The sequence below is a fragment of the Leiobunum rupestre genome, chromosome 5 (genome assembly GCF_980474605.1).
Source record: "Leiobunum rupestre chromosome 5, qqLeiRupe1.1.hap1, whole genome shotgun sequence".
NCBI classification, from domain to species: Eukaryota; Metazoa; Arthropoda; class Arachnida; order Opiliones; family Sclerosomatidae; genus Leiobunum; species Leiobunum rupestre.
The window spans coordinates 20,424,615-20,449,021 of record NC_143388.1 but is presented as its reverse complement, the minus strand read 5'-3'; the positions used below and the strand labels follow the sequence as shown (position 1 = coordinate 20,449,021).

The following is a 24,407-nucleotide window of genomic DNA, read 5'->3' as shown; positions in this document are numbered from 1 at the left end:
TACAAATCAAATTGTAGTCATTTTCCCGAATTCAATTCGCATTTATATATGTCTAAAATAACAATTTCATTAGTAATTCAAAACATTTTTATTCGTTTGCCAATTGCATATTTACCAATTCCATATTTTTATACATCCACTCGGAAAATAATGTACTCTTTTCAAGAGCGCATGAATATTTCCTACTTAAAAAGTTCGTTTTGTGAGGGGTAAGACACGCAAACATGGGTCCGTCTTCATCTAATTCAGCAACCTTCGGACACCCTACACCATTTAAGTCTATAATTTCGCGGTGTATTAGTTCTAATAAAAATAAACATTTATCCTGGCCCTTACAAAATACGCGGTCATAGCCGTGAGTAGCCATTAGCAGGCATTCTTCCAATTTGTTGTAAGGGGAGAAACCATAGTCCCAACGTTCTTCTCAACCCATGTGTTCTGACGTTGAGTTCGGGAAGATAGATCGGTTCGGCTGTACGGCGGGAAAAAAGTCCACGATGCGACTCGGGGTGTAGTTTCGGCCGAACAGGCTGACGCTTCTTTCACTATTTTCTCCGGTTTCTCTTCTTCGGTCTACCCGTCAAAAAATTCAAAATCAACGACTATCGATTTCTTATACCTGTAATTCAAAAGTAAAATAAATAAATTACCCCCAGAGAAAGAGGACTAAAATAGTTCTTGTCGATTTATTCTTCTTGACTGGAAACTTCTTCGAATTCTAATGGTTAACCACTCTAGTCGTTCGACTTTATATATTTAGCTATTGCGCCATTGTGAGAAATGAAATGTTCCGAAAATCAGACCCTAACCATGGACTAATTATAGTACTTCGTACAGGGACGCCCCATTCCCAAAATCTACGCTGGGCGATTGTTAAATGTGCGCTCTGGCGGCGGGTTTTGAAAGCTGCGGAAGTCTAGGGTCAAAAGAGGAGAGGGGGGGGTTGCATTAGGGATAAAAAAATTGTGATCTGTCGTCTGCCGGTACTAGCCCATGCTTTTGTAATTTGTACACATTCTTTGGTTAATTTTGGTTATTTGTATGTTTTTTTGTAAATTTTAAAATATGAATTTATCTTCTTTGACGGATAAGACATTATTTAAGTCCCCTACTAAAAAAAAAGTGAAAAAACTAGGGGAAATATATGATGAATTGTCTTCTGGTAAGTGTTTACTAAGGCTTAATACCAGCCTTGTGTTATTTTTAATGTTGTTTGGGTTATATTTTATTTTTATAGATGATGATGAACTTAAAGAATGGCCAAATTTGGCAAATGAAATTAATGATTTTGAGCTATTAGAAAGGAAAAGTGATCATTCAAATATATCAAAATCGCAAAAAGCTGCACCATTTAGAGTTTTTGATGATATCTCAAATGGTAAATTCTATTTCATAAAGTCATATTAAGTTACAAATTTTTATGTCACCCAACTTTGAATAATAATTTTAGATTCTGATCTTCAAATTCATTCTCCATCTAAAACATCAGTAATTAACCCAGTTTCGGAGGAAATAAAGCAGAACTCTCGAAGTGGAACTGCAAGTGCATGGTACATCTGTTTTATATCGTTCTTATATTAAGTTATTAACTTTTATATAATTTTTAAATAGCGCAAAAAAATCAAGAAAAAAGAAATTGTTAAAACAGCAACTTTTAAAAGGTATACTGTAACATTAAAATTTAAACACCAACTTTAAATTAAATGTTATAATTTCTAGATACGCAGTTTGATGTTAACTTTAATGGTGCATGGCAAAAAGCACAAGAATCTGTCCAATCATTTTTGGTTCTAAATACAGAAAAGCGTACAGAGGAAATATTGAAATGGGTAGCTGGCATAAAAGAAGGGGACTTAATCTTTGATAAAGTGAAAATTTTATATGAACCTGTTTTTACTCAAACCCGAGAGGATTGTGTTTATGAGAAACACAAAAGCATTTTCCTTTCACGATTGAGTAATGTTTTGTCAGAAGAGCAAAATTGTGATGTAAGGCAACTACTTAACCATAACTTTATTTCTAAGGTTTAATTTGTTCATTATGATTGCAGACTGATTTAAGTGAAAAGGAGAAAGAGATTGGCATTAAATACATTTTATGGCCATTATTTAATTCATTGAGGGAGGTGGTTGGTGAAATTGAATCTACCAGCGAAAACATAGTCAACAATCAGGTCAACGAGGACTATCAAAGTTTATATTATATCACTGGATTCGTATTACATAAGCTACTGAAACCCAAAAACACAGAAGCTAGTCATAAAATAGGAGCTGTTTTAAGGGAGTTAAATAGTGAGAAAGTTCCAAAAGGGGTTAGAGATTGGGTTGACAAACAAACTCGTAATGGTTTAATTTATCCCACTGAAGAAGCGTTTAATTTTTTTAAGTTGTTAAATTTTCACATATTAGAATATTTTAACTCAAATTATGTTAAGGATAAAAAGATATTGGCAGTGAGAGCTATTAGGGAAAATATAAATATTAATGCCCAATGGGATAACATCTGTGAAAAAGCGAAAGTAAACAAGGAAGCAGGTGTAATAGTGTTAAATTGTATCATAGATACCATTACCAATACGGCAGGAAATGGACACACCAATAAATTAAGAAATGATATAAAACTAAATCAAAGAAAAAAAAGATTTGTTACCAAAGCCAACACAAAAGAAAATACGAAAAAGAAAATTGAAAATGACGTCAAAGCGAGAATAAGTTCCAAGTACCAAATTGATGTAGATTTGTGATAGGTTCTGTAAGCTTAGTGATAAACGAAAAATGCAATAGAGTTCAGTTCCTATTTTAATAAAGATTTCTTTTACATTTTTAAGAGTTAGTAGTTTCAGTGTTTCCACCAGAAACTTTTAGGTGAACCATCATTTTTCCATCTTCCATTACTTGCAGTCTTTGACTGGTCCTTCCGTATTGATACAGGGTTGGCTTTGACCCAGATTTGCAAGCTTGCCGTTGCTTACTGAATAGCTGCTCCAACGGATCTTGGTTAGCATGGGCAGTTAAAACAAATTTCGCACCTTTTCCCAACAAAAATGGGATAATTTCCAACATGGCATTTGCTAAAAGTAAAATTACGCTTGCGGGTTAAAATTAGAGACCATTTTGAAATAAGTATTCAATACTGACTTGTTTGACGCAATCCTGACAATGTTTCTGTTGTAAGAAGCATTTTCTTTTTGTGACTACTTTTTTCATTTAAATTATGAACATAATTCTCCCACTCGGTTAGGTAGCCAAGGAAGTCGGTCTTAAGCCACTGAAAAAGGGGTGAATACAATTAAAACTCTGAGAATCAGTTGCCAAACATTTACTTTACTTCTAGTCTTTTATCATTTGGTGATGTGAATGGTTTGATATCGTTGTTTCGTAAATAGTATCCATCATATAAATGGCCAACATTCAATACATCAAACCACTTATTAAATGTTTCTATAAAGCGTATCAACTCCTTATGCTCTCCAGGAAAATATGATCTTAAAGCGTTTGCTACTGATTTGCTCAGGATTTGAGTAGCGAGCTTTACCTAAGTTTGAATAAAATACAATTATCAGTGAGTAATTTAATAAGAACTTAATCATAACATACCTTCATTTTGTTTTCAAGTGACACGTGGTCTATAGTAATTTTGTGAAGCTTTCTGAAATTAGCCCCATTTTCCATATCTTTACGATACAATGCTTTAATAACATCCCATGTGAGTTTTTCACCATTAATTTGCATTAAGCGATAGGTACATCCCTCTGTACTACTGCCTAGGCAATTTCGAACGGTTTTTATCAAGTGGGGTACGTCACATATGAAGAATAGTGGCCTTTCAGGAGCAAATGGGTTGTCACATTTGTAATTGTCTTCTTTAGTGTTCATATTAAAGCATTTCCTGTTAGTGGAAGCTCCGTCTCCTACCACGCCTAACACTTTAAAGCCTGTGAACTCCAGCTTTAGGATAGCTTCCCACACAAGTGTATCCAATTTCTCAGCAGTCAGTGAATTAGTTGCAAAATGCGCAAATGGACGTTTAAACCCTGTTGTAGCTCCCCTAATCATAAATTGCAATACGTGGCTTGCCAAGGGTTTATCCTTGTAAAACTCGGAACGAAGTTCGCTTAGCCGCTGCTCAGCGCTACTTAAATGAGTGTATCCAATCACTTCACCAGTATTCTTCCGGTACACCAGATCTTCTTCGATCTTAATTTCATCACAAACCAGGAAAAAATATTCCTGGTGTTCTTGTGTTTTTATTACTTTGAAATCTTTCTTCATTCTTAGAAAAACTTCGTCATGAAAACCTGGTGTTACTCCAAGATTTTCTGAGTGCCTGGCTAGCGTGTTTTTTGAGGGCAGTAACATAACTCCTGATTCATGCAATGATTTGTAAAGAGCAGGTGATTTTGCGTACATAAACATGCACCACTGTAAAACAAGCGGGTGCCACCTCCTCCCATTTTTATGTTTGGTTTGTAGCATTTTCAGTTGGGTTTTAAGAAAAAGTCTGGAAAAGTCACTATTAGTCTTGTCGTAGCCCTTTTTTACACTTTCTTCTAAAATTTCAAGAAGATAATTGTGATCTTGTCCAGGAACTTCCTCTCCAAGTTTATTAATTTGTTTAGACATTTTAGTTTGAAGTCTTTTTATTTTGGTCTTTAGTTCATATTCTTTGTTTTTACTTTCTCGTAACTTCTTGGCAAGTTCAGTTTTATTCAAGTTGGAAAATCTTGTGATACTTGTGTCCAGTTTTTTCTTCTTGCGACTAATTGTCACTTGCAAGCTTAGTCTTTGTTTAGCACAAGCAAAACACCTTGATTTATTTCCGATATTTAAAATAAGTTCACATTTGTCACTATGGATTCCACCAGATATTAAGCTGATAAAACCCTTATTTTGCGGCCTATTTTCAAAAATCTCAAAAAATTCTCTAGCATTATTCCCTGGGCAAAGTTTATACGAGTTGAAAAGAGTAAAAACATCCTCCAAATCTTGAAGAGACCTCATTTTCTTGGGAAATTGTGAAAAAATATCTGGATGATCCAATGGCTTTCCTTGAACTTCATATTTCGGTATACAATCATGATCTAGCTTGATACAATAGATAACTTTGTCCGTTCCATCTTTGAATTTGCATATTATCAGTCCATTTTTAACTTCCGTAATTCCCCATTCCAGTGGAGGAGAATACGCTTTAATAATGGAAAATAGATCGACTGAGGAAACTGGTGGTTGTATGATGTTGTCTTTTTCCGTTAATACATTATTACAAGGTACTGGGGCTGTAGAATCTATATCCATATTAATAACTGGTTCAATTAGGGTCACTATCGAATTATTAACTTCTACTATTGGTGTAGTTGTATTGACAACATTAATTTCACGTTCACAGTCCCTAGATTGAGCTACTGGCTGATCTTCATGCCGCGGCTTTAATACAGAGACCAATTCCTAAAGGAAAATGAGTTGCTATAACATAAATATCCTATGCTTAAAATGTAACTATCACTTTCTATAATATATAACTTACATGACTATGCACAGGGTCAGGAAATTCCGGAGTAGGGCCTTTTCCTCCTACGAAATGCTTTGAACATAAATACGTATTTGTATTTACTCTGCTAATGGGGTAATCTTCCCTGTTCAACCAATTAATCCATTTTTGGCATTTTTGATGACTTCTCTTAGGTTTGGGAAATGGTATCCAAAACACATCCTTCATAAATTCCTTATTACTGTATCTTGAATCACTTTTGCAAGATTTGTAAACACAGAGTTTTTTCATTGTATTGAAAATAATAAGAACTAACTTAATTTGAAATAGAAAAAGTACAAGTACACCGTGCAAAATAACGAACCGTTTTGAAAATAAAATTTAAAAACCGTCTGCAAGACTGCAACTCTCACGAAATAAATTGGCGTAGATGGCGACAACATCTTCCGTTTTGTGACGTTTTGACCCTAGTAAATTTTTGGCGGGCGGGTAAAAAAAGGGGTTTGCATTTAACATGCGCCTTTCAGAGCTTTCTAAAGGAATAGCTTGGGAATGGGGCGTCCCTGTACGAAGTACTATAATTAGTCCATGCCCTAACCATGATTACAATTTTGTATTGTGGAAGCTGTGGAGGGGTAAAGGATTACGAATGGATTTTGTTTGGCTGCAGAGTTCGTCGTAAGTGTTGTCTGCTATTTTATTTAAAAGCGGCCTACGACGTTTTCTTGGCATAGTAGGATTTTATAACCTATTTTCAAGCGTAATATTTAATCTAATTAATCTTGGAAACGGAATGGTGTCTAAGGCTTTGGGTCGACACCAAGTTGTGGCTATCAGTGTTGGGCACCGCTCATCTCATTGTGAGCGAATTTGTTATTATGAGCGAAAATGAGCCGTAAATTATACCGCTCAAAAAAGAGCGGAAAGAGAGGAGCGAAAATTTTACCGCTTAAACTTCTGTCTTCTGGGTGTCCGATTTCGAAATAATTAACAATGGCGACGAGTGTTTTCGATACCTGAAACTAGTACACGACAATCCCTATACATTGGCGTAACTAAGCTTACCGTTGCCCGGGGTGAAAGACCTTAGCCCCCTCTCATAAAATTAATATTAATTAATGAATAATAATTTTAATGACTTCAAGAATTAATTAATTAAATGACGAATTAATTCATTATTATGGCAAATGAACTACAAATATTATTTGCTTTGGTAATAAACATTGATATTAAACTTAAGACTTTACTGAAAGTCTGAAATACAAGGAATAAAAATGTCGTGATAATCTGCGACTGACCATTCAAAACGTGCCCTTCGCTCCTATAAGTTTGCACCTGGGGCAGACGCCCCCTTCGCCCTCCTGGTAGTTACGCTACTGCCCCTGGGATTGTGTGTAGAAAGTAGATGAAGATGTAGTTAAAGCTACTTAAGTTAATTGTATGCTAGAAAAGGGCGGAGAGGAGCTCAAATATTATCGCTCTAAAAAGAGCGGAAAGGGAGGTGCGATAATTTTACTGCTCAAAAAAAGCTGAAAGAGAGGAGCGATAATTTTACCGCTCAAAAAAAGAGCGGAAAGAGAAGAGCGAAAATTGTACCGCTCAAAAAAACGTGAGTGTGAGCGGCTCTTTGACGAAAATGCCCAACACTATAAAAAAAAAGAAGAAAAGTTCGCGGCAAATTTTGAGTATTGTCATCTGCGGACGGGTCTGCTCGCCCTGTTGTACACCGCAGAAAATATAAGTTAATTTCCTTTTGATTTGTTTTCTGAATTTAAAATATTCAATATGGCATCGTCTACTAACAACATAGGGCTTGTTTCTGAAATACTTCTGGCTTCTGGTAATATTATATTTCGATCCTTCTTAAATACCGAAATAAGCATCTGTGTGTAGTATTTCAAAGAGTGCTAAATTGGTATTAAACTGTACTGTTATTGACTGATTTGAAATACTAAACGGTTAATGTCTATATATTGGCGTGTGATGGTGTGTAATATCATTGTGACTCAAGGGAGGTCTCTAGTTTTGTGAACTGACAAATTTGTCTAATTCCATGATATATATAACATTTAAATCCTAACTCACCAAGGCCAAAATGGTGTCATTATGTAGTTGAGTAGAAAAAAATCAAAGAGGTTTGAAAATGACAGCCAAGAGAGGACCAGGGGCCCAGTAAAATAAAAATTCTGAGCCATTGTTACTGAAGATAGCTATAATTTTTCGGAGATGAACCTGGGAAAAGTATACCTCATGGCGTTTTCCATTGGAGTCCTCTGAGCGCTCCTAAATATAAAATGTGTTCCATTGGGACAAAAAGGGCAACTCCGAAAAGGAGGCACGTCTTCCATTAGCACTGTTGCTCCCTCGCGAATTGATCCGAGCTGCCCCAACTCAAGGGACGGGGCAACCAAAAAAGAGCAATTTTTAAGCAAAGTGACTCTGAGAAAAATTCGTATTCCATTGGGAGGGCTGGAAGTCTAGTCCTCCGAGCATCTAGCGGAGTTCTCCGTGGTAGAGCAATGACGTAGTAGGCAAAATCGGGTCACGCTCGGAGCAGTCCCAATGGAAAACGCCATCAGTTGTTCAAACCTGGGCCTGATAATTTGTATTGGCTTCCCTCCTCTCCAATTTGTACTTGTTTCAAATTCCCAATGGAGAACATATGGTACTATATTTCACTAACCATATGAAACTGTCGCCCAAAATACGTATGCACACTTTTAAGTGTCATAATTTTGGGTTTTTTTTTCTAGTTTTAAATGGATCACCAATCCATTAATTTCATATACATTCTTAGCACAATTTTTATGTATTTAAATTTATAACATTAAATGTAATATAATAAATGGTATGTAGAATAAATAAACAGGTAAAAAAAACCACTGAATTAATATATAAATCATTTGTTTTTTATTTTTATTTTTTTCCAGGTAATTTGGAAAAAGATGATTTGAAATCTCAGTTTCAAAACTGTACTATAAGAATTGATGAGATAAAGAGTGAAGTGGCAAAATTAGTAACAAGTTGTTATTCTGAAATCCATTCTGTATATTGTGATGCAGATGGGTTATCCTATGATCTGAAAGAATATTCTGCCCAATGTCAAGACATATATCAGACCATTGAAAGTGTAAGTAATTAAAAAGCTGTCTGCAAAAATATATATTTATTTAAGCCTAGTGATAATGTTGAATTGACATTGCTCACAATCCCCCACCTCATGCTCGAAGAATAGACTCTTCTTCCACTCAAAAGAATAAAATATCCTCATTGGTTTTCTAAAATTTACATATTACCAGCATGGTTGAAGCACAAGCCTGTTACATTTTCCTTCCCCTCCCATGGCGCAGGAAAATTCGACCATGATGCCCAAGGATCGTCTCAATATAATCCAAATGTCTGTGTTTGTTAAAAGCCACTATTTCTCAAATAAATTTAGTTATGGAAGCTTTTTTGTGAGGCATAATAGGAAAACTAAAAATTTTAATGGTTACACGAAGCTACAATTTAAGGTTGCGCATTAAAATAATTGTGGTAAGGGGAAAATAATTTAAATTGAAAGGGTTTTATTGCAGAGGAGTCATAAAATGGAACATTTCCACTAGGCTTTTTTTTTAACTTTTAGTTGAATACATTATCTAGATCCACACCTTTTCCACATTTTATTCTTAATGTTGAGGAATTGAATTTTAAAATGTGTTAGCAGTAATTTTTTTAATGCAGAAAATCCTACCATTAATAGCTTTTGGGTTATGAAAATTTTCAGAGAAAAATAGTAAAAAATTTAGTGAATCTTTTAGTTTTATCAGAAAGCTGTCTGTTCGTTCCAAATTATCTCTGTGCAGCAGTTGAAAGTAATTCAAACCAAAATTTAGTTGATGGATATTAAGGCAGATGGCCATTTTTTTCCCAAGTTCAAAGCCTATTGGCCATTCTCAGGGCCCATTGGGGAGCAAAACTGGCCGTTGTACAAATTGTTAAACACAGTCCTCGCTCTTCAACAGCCATATCATAGTAAGGCTTTTTACGTTATTTATATTCATGGGTGTATTCAAGGTGTAAGCACAACCTTATCATATGGGATCTAGGCAGAAAACCATTTCTAGGTCGTGGTGTGGATTCCTGACTAAACATAATTCTATTTTGATTAGAGATGGCAATGTTGGAGGGAATAAATTTCCAGTCCCTTCGAAATTCAAAAAAATTTATTTAGAAATAATGTTAGGTAATAAACTCAAACCTTTCCATTCACAACTGTTCAGTGTAGAAAATATTGTCAGCTGTCTATGACGAATGGCATTACGCACTACGTGATTTTTAAATACAATTAATTTAAAACACTAAAATTAGACGATTCTAGTTAGTGATAACTATTTATAAATATCGAAAGTCAAAATTTAGGCCAGAGATTCCAACAGTAGACTGGTTTCGCCCTTTTGGGGCTCATCAGTACTGTGTAGGAACTCTGGCTATCCTCGGAAATCTGCCGATATCAGTAAAATTAATAGGACACTCTGAATGTTTATGAACTATTTATAATTATCATTTTTCTTTAAGGGTGTATAAAGTTCTATACTTGCTATGGATCAATTATTATCACACCTGCCACCAGGTTTAACGGAAGCTAGTGGTGACTGGCTACTTATATCTCTTTACATGTACTTTTATAATATATTTTCAGCTGAAACCACAACTCAATACAGTTGTTAGTGAGACTGACAAAGTGGAACAGGAAATTCAGAAGTCTTGCTTTCTAATTGATGCATTGAAGATATTGGTGGATGTATCTTCTTTATTTACTAGCTTTGATTATTCACTTTCTCAGAATGATTTTTATGAAGCTGCTCAGACATTAGGTTTGTATTTGCCTTTGATATTTCTACAAATTACGTAATAAATTACACTAATTTTAAAATAATTATTGTTAGAAATGAACATTTAACACTTAGCAATGTTTTACAAGTCCATGAAAATCTTCAAAAAATCCTTCAAAACCTATAATTTTGATATTTTTCCCATTTTAAATCCCTCCACTCTTGTCAGTTAAATTGCTAGATTTAGATGTAGGATAAATTCTTATACAAACCCATCTAGTCTATACTTTGGTTATTGTTAACATAGTCAGCTAAAGTACTAGTATATTTTTGTGATATAAAATGCTGAAATAGTTTATTTTTCAAGGGAAAATCAAAGATTTATTCACTCAATATAGATTTGGTTTTTTAATGCATAAAGTTAGTAAATGAAATATCATATAGTCCTATATAATCCTATAATTTTGAAAGAATAGTCATATAAAGTCTCATATTTTTAGAAATATAATAAAATTTTTCCTATAAAAAAATTGATGATTTGAGTGGGGGCCCTAGTATTCAATAATAATAATAATAATCAGCTAAGCTAATACCCAAGGTACCACCTTAGGCCTAAGTCATCAATTAATGTTACATGGGCTGCTCTAAGATCTACACATTTGAGAAAATTAGTTTTCAAGCCCCAAAGAAAACCATTTTTTACAGTTTTATCAGAAATACATGAACCGAAATTATCAGAGAGCAATCCCTTACCAAAAAATAAGCTGGTTTAAATAGCTCTTTATATGTACTAGGTTAGTACCTAGTTTTAACCTTGGATATGTCTCAAGTACCATAATAATACTATGTAAATACTACCTTTCATAACCAGCTTCATACCATATTGACAAAATAGTTTGGTTTAAAACTAGGTCAATACCTATTTGATAACCTTTACATTACAAGGTCGCTACCCAGTTAAACTAGGTCAATACTAGTCTTAAACCAGGTTGATACCAAATTTATACTAGGCTTATACTCATCATTAATTAGTTTGATACCCAGTTTATTCCAGGCCTATACCCAGTTCATTCCAGGCCTATACCCTACCTAAACCAGGTTGATACGCAGTTTATTCCAGGCCTATACCCTACCAAAACCAGGTTGATACCCAGTTCATTCCAGGCCTATTCCCTACCTAAACCAGGTTGATACCCAGTTCATTCCAGGCCTATACTATACCTAAACCAGGTTGATAACCATGTAATATACCAGGTTGATACCAATTTCATACTAGGCCTGTTACAATAGTTCATTAATAACTTTAGGCATATGGTTATTACAATAAGTGGCTTACTACAGTTGAGACAGAAATATAGTTTTATTTTTCTTCAAGAATTTTAAACACTTGCGTTCAGTTTTTTTAAAGCTCTGCGTTCGGAAGCACACTTCTCATTAATTGTAGCGGTAACATTTTCCAAGTTTATTTCACTCTCCGAACATTTGTTTCGGACAAAAACTAGAAGAAACAATAATTAAAATATATATCTCTGAGTTCTGGTTTAAATTTTTGATAATCACTATACCTGTCATGGCTCGCAACAATTCACGAGGAAGACCTACTCTTTTACTTCCTTTTTTTGTGGTTTTACCATGGGCTGTCATATTACTTAACTCTTTCTTGCTAAAAAGTGTCGTCAAAATGATTCTAATAACTTTTCCAGGGTCATCACACGGCATCAGGTCAAATATAGCCTTTTGTTTATCAGTCACTTTGACTCCTAACCCTTGGACTAAGTCGACCTATGAAAATTAACATGTGTAATTTAGTTACAGGTAAACTTAAAAATGCAGACATAACAAAAGATTATTGAACCAAATACAAAGGATTACCATTACTGGCGCACTTTCTGTAATTTCAAATCTGGGGGACTTTTCAAATGTTATCTTTCTAGCAGCCTGAAATATATAAAAATTAATTATTTTGGTCCCAACAGTACAATAGCAGAACTAACCATTTGTGGTTGACCATGTGCCGTAGCTTCTTCTATAGATGTATTTTCAGCTTTAAAGCAATCGAGCATCAACTCCATAAACTCAATTTTAGATGGAGTAGCTGCAGTTCAAAAAAATTGTTTAGAAAATTTATATTCATATAAGTAAAACCATTTAATAGGCATACCCAGTTGTTTTAGCCGCTGAAACTTAATGTTAAAACTATGGATAAATGTTTTTAAGTTATTAAAACAATTAACAGTTGGATTATTTTTAATGAACCTCACTTTTCATCATCCTTAAATTCAGGGCTTATTTCCGCACATCTAAGATCATCACATCACAAACATTCCCATCACTTCTGTCTTCTTCTTTTATGTGGGATATTGGTACTATGCTGGTTTTAAACTCTTTATGCCAATAGACTAGTGCAAACCCTTTGGTTTTCTTTATTAAAATTGGTAGCTTATTACTTCTGTTTAACAATGCCTCAATCTCATCATCAGTTGGCTCAGCCATGATAATCAAATATACCAAAATTAATAAATTATCCAAAAACTAATCCTATTGAATAATTACGAACCGCGCGAGTCTGAAAATAGAGTAAGCAATGCTTTGCACAAGGTGATGCAATACTGGCCATGCCTGTAAAAATACAGGGCTGCCAAAGCAAACAATTTCATGTTCTTTTCCATAAACTTTATATTTATTTAATATAAATTTCTGCAATTTGTATAGTGAGAATTTCTGCCATTTTAAACAATTGCAAGTAATTTGAGCCTATGGATCCTTTTTTGCACAGTCATTTAAAGAAATACCAAATTGGGTAAAACCATCAAACGCTCGTTTTTCCCGACTTATTTCACCCTCTTCAACATTCTATGGACCATTGTTAATATAAATAAACTACTAAAAATGTCAACACCTTTCCAAAATGGTCCAAATAGGGAAAGATATTTTGTAAATCACATAAGAAAGATTGATAGCGAATTGACAATACAAGCAATCAATATTGCTGGTAATTGGAATTTTTTACCATGTTTTTTTATAATTCCTGAAAAAGAGGGAACAATGTTTTTGGTTGAGCCTGCCAATTTAATTGAAGCAAATTAATTGTATTTAGTTATCCATCAATAAAATATGAACTTCCTTTAAATCAAATGCATATAATTATAATTATTAAAATTTTAATAAATTAAAATTTTATTTTTCATATTCCCAAATTATATTTATGTTAAGAAACTAATTTTCTATAAAAATGCAATTAATACGTACACTTTGAATAAAATTCATTAAATTAAGCTAGAGCAATATTAATTAATATGGCTCTAGATTAATTTAATTTATTTTAATCCATCAATCAAGTGTATATGTATAAATTAATTATGTCATGCTTTTTTTATTAGAAAATTAGTTATTTTTTAACATTATACGATTTGGGAATATTTATTATTAAATAACATTTTAAATTTAGTTAATTATATACGCATTTTTTAAAATAAAATTTTAATTTGCAATATGCTTATACCTTCTTGCAATCAGCAGGCATAAAATATTTTTAAATTACCAGGTGCAAATACTACGTAAAAACTAGTTTCATACAGTAATTTTCTGACCTAAAATCATTAACCAATTGAAAAACGTTATTACCATGTCGAAATCTATCAACTTGATGGGATGGTTTTTAAACCAGGTTAAAACCATTAATGTTCCACCTAATAAATTTAAAGATTTATCTGGCTAGGTAAGGATGATTTTAGTTCTAGGTATAAACCAGGTTGATTTTGTGGAAAAATCAAAATTCAGCTTCATACCATTTCAATACCAATTAACAAATAGTTCAAAAAGTATGAAGTTAGGTTGTGCCAGGTGAACACTATATAATAACCTTCTTATTTAAGGAAAACCAGGTTAAAACCTTAATAAAACCAACTTATTTTTTGGTAAGGGATTTTTCCCGGATAGCAATTTCTTCTTGCAACTGGGTAGGGTTAAATAGCGGGCCTTGTTAATTTTCCGCGTCCTGCGACTACAGGGAAAATTTCAATTCATCTAGCTAAAAACCACTATTTGTTTTGGACGTTTTTCTGGTAGGGCCTCGTAGCTCTAAACCTACGCGTTATAGCGGAAATTCCACTACTATCTTTTTTAAACTAGAGTAACTTTTCTACAATGTGAGCACAAAAGGAGCTCTGTAGGTCTGATAGTGTCCGAGATACAGCTTATAAAAAATAGGCAATTTTTGGAAAAAAGTTTTTTTTAAACTGTCGTCCATGTTTCGAGCCAAATATCGACAAAACGACGTGTCCTGCTGGTCATCCTCAACGCGTCAATCAAGAAGAATATATACTTCCATAAAGGTGGCAGAAGGGAGTCAAGACCTACTAAATACACATAAAATTCTGTAAGGTCTTTGCTGTACTTTGCATAGGTTATTATAAATGTCGTCTGCAAAGTCAATGCAGACACTCTTGCAGACTATTGTCATCTGCTAAACATAACAGACAATATAGCAGACGAATTTCGTCTGCAAACCAAAACTAAAACGTTTGTTGTGTCATGTTCTTTTTGAGAGAGAGATGCATATGTTGATATTCTGACTTGTGGTCTTCATTTCAAGATGTCTAGATTATTTACTAATTGCCATTAATCCCCCACAAATTCGTTTAATCATGGAACACCATCCATCCCTCTTCAGTTGGTATTGTTTTACCATGCCTTCATGGGCTGTGACACTACCTCTGGCCTTTTTTGGAAGGGTAAATCAAAATTTATATCCACCTTTCAACGTCATCCCCAACTCATCGACGAAGCCTCGCTTTTCTTAGATCCAGATGACAACCATGAGGCAATAGCTAAGGCAGGCGAGCGATGCCTTTGGGCACTTTACGGTGGGGATGAAGGTTGCACTCTCCACAGCCTTCGCTATGAGCAATTCTTGAAGGCTGCCACTCACGCCAAGGTAAATTTAGCTGGTATGCCCCCAACAGAAGAGTCTGCCTCCTACCACTCCTACCGCACATACCACCAGGTGCAAAAGTGGTTGGGGGAGAAAAAGACCCTGGTGGATGGGGATGGGAGAGGATCCAACAAGGGCTGACGCCTACTTTGATGCAGAATGACCTGCCCCTCAGAAGCTCCTCAAGGGGCTCTGGTGCAATTGCAAGAAAGTCTGTGATGGTGGAAGGTGTACACACCAGAGAGCAGGGCTGAAGAAGTTTGACACAATGTTCTTATTCAAAAACCCACAAACCAAAATAAGAATTAACTCATAGTAAAATATAAAATAAATATAACATAAAAATACATAAATATATAATATGTAATATGGGATATAAATTAAACGGAAACTATAGTACTAATATTATATCACAGGAAATATAAATAAAACCATAGGAATCGCTAGAAAAATGATAGGATTTATTTACCACAATTTAACTATGTTTGATCATTTTCTCGATAACTATTAGGCCTACAGGAACGTTTTTAATTAAATTTCCTACAAACTGTTCTCCTATAATAAGGGTTGTAGTACAGGTCATTTTGGCGATATTTGGCTTGGAAAAAATTGCCTATTTTTGAAGAGCTGTATCTTGGACACTACTATACCTACAGAGCTCCTTTTGTGTTCAAATTGTAGAAAATGTACTCTGGTTTAAAAACAGTGATAGTGTATTTTGACCATAAATGCATAGGTTTTTAGCTTACTCCAGAGTTAGCACCCGAATTTGAAAGTTGCAAAATTGAGTATATACTACTGGGACCGAACCTAACAACATAAAAAAGTCAAACCTACTACTACATTTAATGCGAACTTCATGTCCAAATGAACTGCACTAATTGTAAAAATGTCAATTGAAAAATAAAAAATTTGCTGACTTTTCATACTTCCTAAAAAATTTTGAGCTCTCTGAGCATGGAAAACCTGTAAAATCAATTAATTTCAATGTGGAAAATCTGTGGGAACCCACTACAAAATTCCAGACTGAATTGCCCTTACCAAAAAATAAGTTGGCTAAAAACCACTTAGGACAACTTTTATTTCAACTTGGTTTTCAGTTGGTATTTGGGACAAATGCCTACTTAAAAATAACTTAAATCCTCTTTATCAATCAACTTATTTCCAACTAAACCAGAATCAACATTTACATTTAACTACTTAAAAGCAACTTAAATCCTACTAGGGAAACAGCTAAAAACCAACTTAAAAATATTATGTAATTTCCTGACTACTAAAAACCAACTAATTATAAACTTAGCAAAAGCAGTATTTTCCTACCAACTGAATAACAACTTATTACCCCTTTAATAGTAACTTGAAATATGCTGACAACTTGAGCCTACTTAATACCAACTCAATATCAACTAATAATGTGTATACAAACTAAATACAAACTGAAATCCAACTTATTTTTTATTAAGGGTGATTACACGGACAAAACTTCTAATTAATTTAAATTTTCACAAAATCAGAAAGGCTCAACCCAGATGGTAGAAATGAAGACATTCATGGTTTCAAACTTTTACTATAAATATATATTATTAATGTTATCTTTTCTCATTTTCGATGTTTGTTATATATAATGTAATATTGAGTTTATGGAATCTATTAGCAGGTTCTAACAAAATATTTTTACTGTTTTACAGATAAAGCTAAATTAAAGCTAAGTGAATTGTCAAACGATGTAGCGGAATACTTAGACATGTTCAAAGCATTTAAATCAGATTTGACAGTCAAAACTGAACGATTGAGGTTTGAGTTAGGGAAAATGTGGTCAAGGATGTTTATTTGGAATTGCAACAGTGATCATGGTATTTACAAGCTATCAATTCGCAACATTGATGAAGATAGCCATAAGGAAGCTGTGTTGTTTTTCAAAACCGTGGCTCTTCTAAACATCTTAGATCAACATTTTAAACCATTTAAATCAAGTCTTATGAACTTCATTATTAAACCAATCTTAACAAAGAGAATGAAGCTACAAATATCTAAAGAAAATGCATATACTGTCGTTGAGGTTTCTGAATGCAGTGGAGAAAAACCAGATGCTGAATTGGTTTTTAAACACTTTCAAACTATTTTCATGGTTTTAAACGATTCATTTTTAAGTGTAAATGTCACCTTGCCTTATCAAGACAATGAAGTTCCTTTAGCATGTGTTTTGGGGAAAATGATGTCCGATGAGTTTTGTCATGCTCTAATATCTGAAGGTCTTCTTGACTGGAAAACAAGGTCAAGCAGTGGATCGCTAACATCAATAGCTGATTGTGCTACAAACTTACAAAACCAACTAGTGGACATGAAATTTTTAGATTGTAGCGCAAATGTTTTCGGTGACACACAAAATTTCAATAGCATAATCTCCAACAAAATGTGCCAGGTAATTTTGTCAGTCCTTTTACCATAAGTTACAAAATATAAGTATTGACACTTTTTTTAATGAGTCTCCCTTACCAAAAAATAAGTTGGATTTTAGTTGGTATACACATTTTAGTTGATGTTAAGTTGGTTTTAAGTAGGCTCAAGTGGTAAGAATATTTCAATAAACTAGTTAAAGGGGTAATAAGTTGTTATTAAGTATATGGGAAAATACTTTTGGTAATTAGTTGGATTTTAGTGGTCAGAAAATTACATTATTTGTAATTTGGTTTTAAGTTGGTATTTAGTTGGTATTTGGAAGGTATTTGTTCCAAATACCAACTTAAAGCATTTCCTAGACCACTTATTTTTTGGTAAGGGCTATGACAAAATCCTTTGTGGTTCAGAGAGTAGAAATCGCCTATTGGAACAGTGGAAAAAGTTTTTTTTGGACCAATAATGATAGTATCCGAAGTTATTAAAATCAATTTATCAGATAGATTCCAATTTTTAAGATACTTTTTCTCTAAAGGCGAGATGTTTCCTACATGTGCTGCTCCTCCGGTTGGCGTTTGATATATCCCTTACCAAAAAATAAGTTGGCTAAAAACCACTTAGGACAACTTGTATTTCAACTTGGTTTTCAGTTTGTATTTGGGACAAATGCCTACTAAAAAATAACTTAAATCGTCTTTATTAATCAACTTATTTCCAACCAAACCAGAATCAACATTTACATTTAACTACTTGAAAGCAACTTCAATCCTACTAGGGAAACATCTAAAAACCAACTTAAAAATAATATGTAATTTCCTGACTACTAAAAACCATCTAATTACAAACTTATAAGTTTGCTATAGCAAAAGAAGTATCTTCCTACCAACTGAATAACGACTTATTACCCCTTCAACAAGTAACTTGAAATAGGCTGACAACTTGAGCCTACTTATTACCAAGTTAATATCAACTAATAATGTGTATACAAACTAAATACTAACTGAAATCCAACTTATTTTTTGGTAAGGGTAGCAGCTTTTCTCTTTGCTTTCCAGAAAGAGGGGGATGCAAAGTAAAAATGCCTCTTACATTAAATGTATTGATTGCTATCTGATAACGTTTTTCATTAACTAAGGATATTATATTGAATCTGCATATAAAATTTACTAATATAATAGTCAAAAAATATTTTTTCATTTTCACTCAAAATTGACAATTAAAGGAAATATGTAATTTGAAACCATTAGGAGAATCTGCAAACTGCTTGGAAATTAGTCTACCCAATTCCAATTCTTGCCTGTTTTCCTACTAAATTTATTGTATGGGGTACTACATTGAGTTGATAAAAAGCTTACAAGGAGACAACCCAGGGTATTTGAGACAAATACCAACTAAATACTAACTTAAAAACGACTTAAAAACCACTTAATACCAACTGGAATGAGACTTAAAACCAACTCTGATTTCGCTTAATGGATGCAACTTAAAGCCAACTTAAAAACAAATTTAAAAATGTGTACTTTTCTGACTACTAAAAACCAACTAATTACGAACTTAAAAGTATTTTCCAGCCAACTTTAAACCAACTTATCACCCCTTTAACTAGTTTCTTGAAATATGCTGGCAACTTCAGCCTACTTGAAACCAACTTAATATCAACTAAAAACCAACTTAAAGTATTACCTAGACCACTAATTTTTTTGTATTCGTGTTACTAGATATCTCTTTCATAAATGATGACCAAGGTTTTTCATATAAATTAAATATTTAATACTTTCATTAAAAAGTTAAGTCGATAATAATATACATAATAGTAACGATTAAATGGTTAGAACTATCTTCATACACTTCAGCTGACAGACTACACGGATATCATTCGTGCTCAGGAAAACTAGTCTGCATGTACAGGGTTACCAGATTATTACTACATATTTTTCCATAACCCAAATGAATTCGTATTTACCCAAACTTAATCCCATTTACCCTAACTTAATCGCATAAACCCAATTTTGTTCGTATTTACCCAAATGTATTTGCATTTACTCAAAATTGGTCGCATTTATCCAATTTCGTATCAATTTATCCAATTTCGTATCAATTTATCCAATTTAGTTTCCATTTATCCAATTTAGTTTCCATTTATCCAATTTAGTTTCCATTTATCCAATTTTGTTTCCATTTATCCAATTTAGTTTCCATTTATCCAATAATAATAAATAGGTTAATGGGTAACTTCCAACGAAATTGGGTAAATGGAAACTAAATCTTATTTGTATTTATTCAAATTTACTCGCATTACGTAAACTTATTCGCATTTACCCAATTTTGTTTCCAATTAACCTATTTATTATTATTATTATTATTGAGTGGGGTGGCAAGCCAAACACTTCGACCTAAGGTCCATTGTGCATCCCCAAACTGGGTAACTTAAATAAGTCCTATTGCCGACATAAAGCTTAAAATCTGCCCGGCCGTGATATTAGAGACGTCATACGTCTCCAACCGATGCATACCCAAATGCTCAAACCTCTGGGCTGCATAGTAATCGCAGCTACAGAGTACATGTGAGGCAGTTTCCTCCTCAGCTAGACAAGATCTGCAAATCGGGTCATCACTGACCCCAATAAGCGTTAAATGTCTGTTAAGATGGCAGTGGCCTGTAATCAGGCCAGTAACAATCCTAATACTGGACCTAGAGAGCGAGAGCAATTCTCTAGCTCTCTCCCTAGATGGGCCAAGAGTGAACTCTTTGTCCTGCTTTTGACCCTCAATTTCAGACCATTGTCTGAGTTGACGATCCGACATAAACTTGGAGATTAAGCCGCGTACAAGTCCTCGGGAGATGGGGAGAGCAGGTTCTGGACCAATGAACCCAGCCCTCGCACCTTCCTTGGCCAAGGCGTCGGCCCTTTCGTTCCCAAGATGCCCCTTATGCCCAGGTACCCAACAAAGTTGAACTTTATTGTGCAACCCAAGAGTGCAGAGGAGATCTAAGCAGCTAAAAACCAGTTTAGAAAGAATACTATACTGGCTGAGAGCTCTAAGAGCAGCCTGGCTATCTGAATAAATCTGGATAACCTTCCCATGATACCCCTGATGTAAACAGTGAGCAACACAGGAGCAAATGGCAAAAATTTCAGCCTGGAATACACTAGTGTGTATCCCTAGGCTTTCATAAAAGCTGAAATTATTAGTAAGGCAATACATCCCCGCACCAGTGCCATAGTGTGTCTTAGACCCATCAGTGAACCAGACGATCTCTCCTCTGGTACCGAGGGTCAAGTGACTCCACTCCGCACGACTAGGGAAGTTGACCTCAAAAGGTTTACTAAAGTGGAGTTTAGTAACCATCAGATCAGAGCCCATTTTTAAAATCGGCATCTGATTGGACATATCTCGGAAGAGCTTGGTGTGGCTATGCTCCCAATTATTAGCCTTCCACCAGCCATTTTGGTTAAGCCTATAGGCACCTAAAAGGGCAGCTTCCTCAATAAAAAGGTGGAGAGGAAGCATATTCAGGAGTATTTCCAGAGAAGCGCTTGGGGCTGTTCTCATTGCTCCTGTAATGCCGACACAAGCCAGCCTTTGCAGAGTGCGCAGATCAAACTGCACAGTCCTTAAAGTAACCCTTGGCCACCAGACCACAGCTGCATAAGACAGGATAGGTCTGATGATCATGGTGTACAGCCAGTACACAGCCCTGGGGCTTAAGCCCCAGGTCTTGCTAACTGCACTTCTAGTTCTCCAAAATAACATTTTGCCCCTCTTGACTATGTAGTCAAGGTGTGGTTTCCATGTTAGTTTGCTATCCAGGATGACCCCGAGGTACTTCACCTCGGTGCTCTCCACTAGGTCCTTTCCAAATAAGGAAATACCCTCAAACATACTTTTTATCCTTCTACGAGTAAAAGGAACCAAGACAGTTTTATTAGGATTAACCATGAGGTTGACCTCCCTGCACCACCTCTCAACTGATGCTAGGGCCCTCCTCATTACGTCCTTCACTGTGGCCCGGAATTTCCCAGTAATGATGATAGCAATATCATCGGCGTAACCGAAACAGCGGCATCCTCCCCTGTTCAACCTCCGAACGAGTTCATCCACCACCAGGCACCACAGAAGGGGAGAAAGAACGCCCCCCTGTGGTGGAGACCATAAGGGAGTCACCCAGCAAGGAGGATACCACTTTTCGGTCAGTTAACATAGATTTGATCCAAAGGCACAATGTGTCATTGATACCAAACCTTTTCGCAGCCTTAAGTATGACTGCGCTGGAGACCTTATCAAAGGCTCCCTCAATATCAAGAAAAACTGCTAACGCAATTTCCTTGTGCTCAATTGTTTTTTCCAGGCAGCTGCTGATACCATGCAGGGCGGTCTCAGTAGACCTGCCCTTCTGGTAAGCATGCTGCGCAGCCGACAGAGGAGAGTTGCAAAGAACCTCCTCTCTAATATAGTTGTCCACCATTTTCTCCAGAATTTTTAGGAGAAAAGAGGTAAGACTAATTGGCCTAAATGCCTTAGCTTCCAGGTAATCAGACTTTAGAGCCCAAATAAGTCGCGAGTGTGTGACAATTTTGTTCGCCACCGCCCAGTCCTCCCTTTTGGTACGTGCAATCCTAATAGGAAGGGGGTCAGAATCAGTACTGTTTGTAATTCTGGAGTCGGGAAAGTGTACATCTAACATATGAGTTAGAGTCTCCTTACCCGACGAAGAATGACTGCCATCTTTCAACTTGATAGTGTCAAGATGTTTAGTCTTATCGTTGGCCATAATTTTCATTAACTTTGCCTTACTAGGAATATCAGAGATATTCTCACAGAAATTCCTCCACGAGTCCCTCTTGGCCTCGCGGATGGCCTTATTGTACGCAGTGAGGGTTTGCTTGTAGGCAACCCAGTCACCCGACCTCTTAGCTTTGTTAAAGAGCCTCCTAGACTCTTTGCGAAGCCTGCCAATCTCAAGGTTCCACCAAGGAACTAGCCTTGGCTGGTTGGCAGACTTCACCGGACAGTTACGGTGGTAGGAGTCGATAATGGCATGTTGCATGCGATCAACAGCCAAATCAAAATCCAGCACCGATGACAGCCTAGGCTTATCATCCTTCAGATGAAGATTTAGATCATCCCTAAAACCAGGCCAATTAGTTCGCCTGGGATTACGAAGTTCGGTACAAACCTGAACCACTTTCATCCTGACTGTATAGAAAATGTGTCTGTGATCCGACAGTGATGGTTCACTAGACACATGCCAGTCATTAATAAGAGCTGCGACATTTTCTGTGCACAGCGTGAGATCAATGACCTCACTTCTGTTACGAGTAACAAAAGTTGGTTCATTGTTCCTATTAAGAATATGGAGTTTCGTACTAACCACATATTCCATTAGTTTATCACCACGATCGTTGCAGTTACTGCTGCCCCAGATAACATGGTGAGCGTTTGCGTCACAACCTATAATGAGTTTCTTTCCCGACCGCTCACAGTGGTTGACCAGATTGGTCACCTCCTGTGATGGTGGGGGCAGAGCATCATCGTAGGGAAAGTAAGCAGAAGCCAGCGTGAGTTCATCATTCCCATCAGCAGAAGGGGAAATGATTTTAACCACAGCAGTGTCCCTAGAGTGATAGATTGAGAGCGGAAGGGCATGAATGTCCTTGCGTACCAAAATTCAAGCTCTAGGAGAAACGGAATTATGGTCATAATAGATATTACCTGCACTATTAAGACCAAGGATTTTACCCCTGGCAATCCAAGGCTCCCGAATAAGAGCAACATCAATTTGCTCCTTAGCAAGCCTTCGACAGAGTACAGCGGAGGCTGCCTTGCAGTGATGAAGATTTATCTGCACCACCTTAATGCTCATGGCGACGGGCCTAGATTGGAGGTTGACCAGTGACACCGCCCCCCCCCCAGTGGGGGGTGTGGAAACCACACCACTCCCGCTGGTTAGGTTAGTACCACCAGTCTCCCCCACCACTGCTCCATCTGGCTGAGCCACCATGCCTTGGACCTCTTCACCGTCCGAGACACTGAGGTTCTTGATGTCCTCGGTCAGCGTATCCCCTTCCGAGTAATCTCTGAGCAGAGGCTCTAGGTCCTCTAGTCCTGAAATTACCGAGTCGTTAGACTTGGAATCATTAATAGGTGTAGGATTATACACACCCTCTACAGCACTTACGACTGAGGTTTGATTTGGTTGACTGAGTATCTTAAAGATACCCCTATCCAAACCTGTCTGAGCGGCTTGACGCCTGAGGAGCACTTTAGGGTCCTTCGTCCAGACGTCCCTTGTACGGAGAGCGACCTTAAAAGGTTTCGGCAGGTCACTGGCTTTTGTTACCAAAAGCTTCGATCCCTGGAGAACCTGTTCGTTGCGGTCGAACTCCTGGCTTAACCATTTACGTGCGAAGTCATCCTTACACAGGAATTGAGGAAGAGGGTTACCCGAAGGTATCCCGTCAATCCTCTCCAGAACTCCACGCTGGATGGTGCCCATTTCTGCCTCGGTTAAGCCGTTCGAGGGAAAGCCTTCTTTAATGATGGCCATCCGCATCGAACCCACAGCTTCACTGAAGGTTAGTGGTTTGGACTTCTTGGCAGCCTGTTGTTGAGAGCTAGGAGAGTCTTGATCTGACTCCCTTGTTCTCTTGTTAGAAGAGGAGTTACCCTTTGGAGAGTCGTCTGCCACCTTCTTGTTTGTCTTACGACGCCTGTTCCTCTTGCGAGTACGAGCATTGGAAGCACTTACCTTGCTTCCCTCCGTCGGGGTACTG

The 24,407-nt window shown here is 36.1% G+C and overlaps 4 protein-coding genes across 4 annotated transcripts in view; 2 read left to right on the top strand and 2 right to left on the bottom strand.

Moving 5' to 3' along the window:
* Nucleotides 1-818: 818 nt before the first annotated feature.
* On the top strand, nt 819-2,826 carry LOC149943755 (uncharacterized). Its single transcript, XM_090175734.1, has 6 exons — nt 819-1,162; nt 1,238-1,378; nt 1,451-1,550; nt 1,612-1,661; nt 1,720-1,988; nt 2,051-2,826. Exons 1-6 carry the CDS (start codon nt 1,066-1,068, stop codon nt 2,741-2,743), a joined length of 1,350 nt encoding a protein of 449 aa, XP_090031860.1. The 5' UTR covers nt 819-1,065; the 3' UTR covers nt 2,744-2,826.
* LOC149943754 (uncharacterized) lies at nt 2,762-6,060 on the bottom strand. The gene is made up of 5 exons (XM_090175733.1): nt 5,524-6,060; nt 3,597-5,444; nt 3,328-3,534; nt 3,138-3,267; nt 2,762-3,070 (listed from the first exon to the last, which is right to left on the bottom strand). The coding sequence occupies exons 1-5, from the start codon at nt 5,776-5,778 to the stop codon at nt 2,823-2,825; spliced, it is 2,688 nt and encodes an 895-aa protein (XP_090031859.1). The 5' UTR covers nt 5,779-6,060; the 3' UTR covers nt 2,762-2,822.
* A 1,132-nt stretch (nt 6,061-7,192) lies between these two features.
* Zw10 (Zeste-white 10 kinetochore protein) overlaps nt 7,193-24,407 on the top strand; it is a 51,648-nt gene continuing 34,433 nt past the window's right edge. Inside the window, exons 1-4 of the mRNA XM_090174612.1 lie at nt 7,193-7,327; nt 8,418-8,617; nt 10,169-10,343; nt 16,923-17,656. Coding sequence (XP_090030738.1) covers nt 7,273-7,327; nt 8,418-8,617; nt 10,169-10,343; nt 16,923-17,656 — 1,164 coding nt within the window. The 5' untranslated portion in view covers nt 7,193-7,272. The remainder of the gene's footprint in view (nt 7,328-8,417; nt 8,618-10,168; nt 10,344-16,922; nt 17,657-24,407) is intronic.
* Nucleotides 11,153-13,012, bottom strand: LOC149943753 (uncharacterized). Its single transcript, XM_090175172.1, has 6 exons — nt 12,563-13,012; nt 12,463-12,497; nt 12,296-12,396; nt 12,174-12,239; nt 11,867-12,083; nt 11,153-11,799 (listed from the first exon to the last, which is right to left on the bottom strand). Exons 3-6 carry the CDS (start codon nt 12,371-12,373, stop codon nt 11,681-11,683), a joined length of 480 nt encoding a protein of 159 aa, XP_090031298.1. The 5' UTR covers nt 12,374-12,396; nt 12,463-12,497; nt 12,563-13,012; the 3' UTR covers nt 11,153-11,680.

Bases quoted from the DNA above. Each gene is read 5' to 3' on its own strand.
- LOC149943755 (XM_090175734.1), top strand. From the start codon at position 1,066: ATGAATTTATCTTCTTTGACGGATAAGACATTATTTAAGTCCCCTACT. The intron at 1,551-1,611 runs GTACATCTGTTT...ATTTTTAAATAG, and splicing joins AGTGGAACTGCAAGTGCATG to CGCAAAAAAATCAAGAAAAA. The intron at 1,662-1,719 runs GTATACTGTAAC...TATAATTTCTAG, and splicing joins AAAACAGCAACTTTTAAAAG to ATACGCAGTTTGATGTTAAC.
- LOC149943754 (XM_090175733.1), bottom strand. From the start codon at position 5,778: ATGAAAAAACTCTGTGTTTACAAATCTTGCAAAAGTGATTCAAGATAC. The intron at 5,445-5,523 runs GTAAGTTATATA...ATTTTCCTTTAG, and splicing joins CTGACCCTGTGCATAGTCAT to GAATTGGTCTCTGTATTAAA. The intron at 3,268-3,327 runs GTAAAGTAAATG...CCCCTTTTTCAG, and splicing joins CAAATGATAAAAGACTAGAA to TGGCTTAAGACCGACTTCCT.
- LOC149943753 (XM_090175172.1), bottom strand. From the start codon at position 12,373: ATGGAGTTGATGCTCGATTGCTTTAAAGCTGAAAATACATCTATAGAA. The intron at 12,240-12,295 runs GTTAGTTCTGCT...TATATATTTCAG, and splicing joins CACATGGTCAACCACAAATG to GCTGCTAGAAAGATAACATT. The intron at 11,800-11,866 runs GTATAGTGATTA...TGTTTCTTCTAG, and splicing joins ATTGTTGCGAGCCATGACAG to TTTTTGTCCGAAACAAATGT.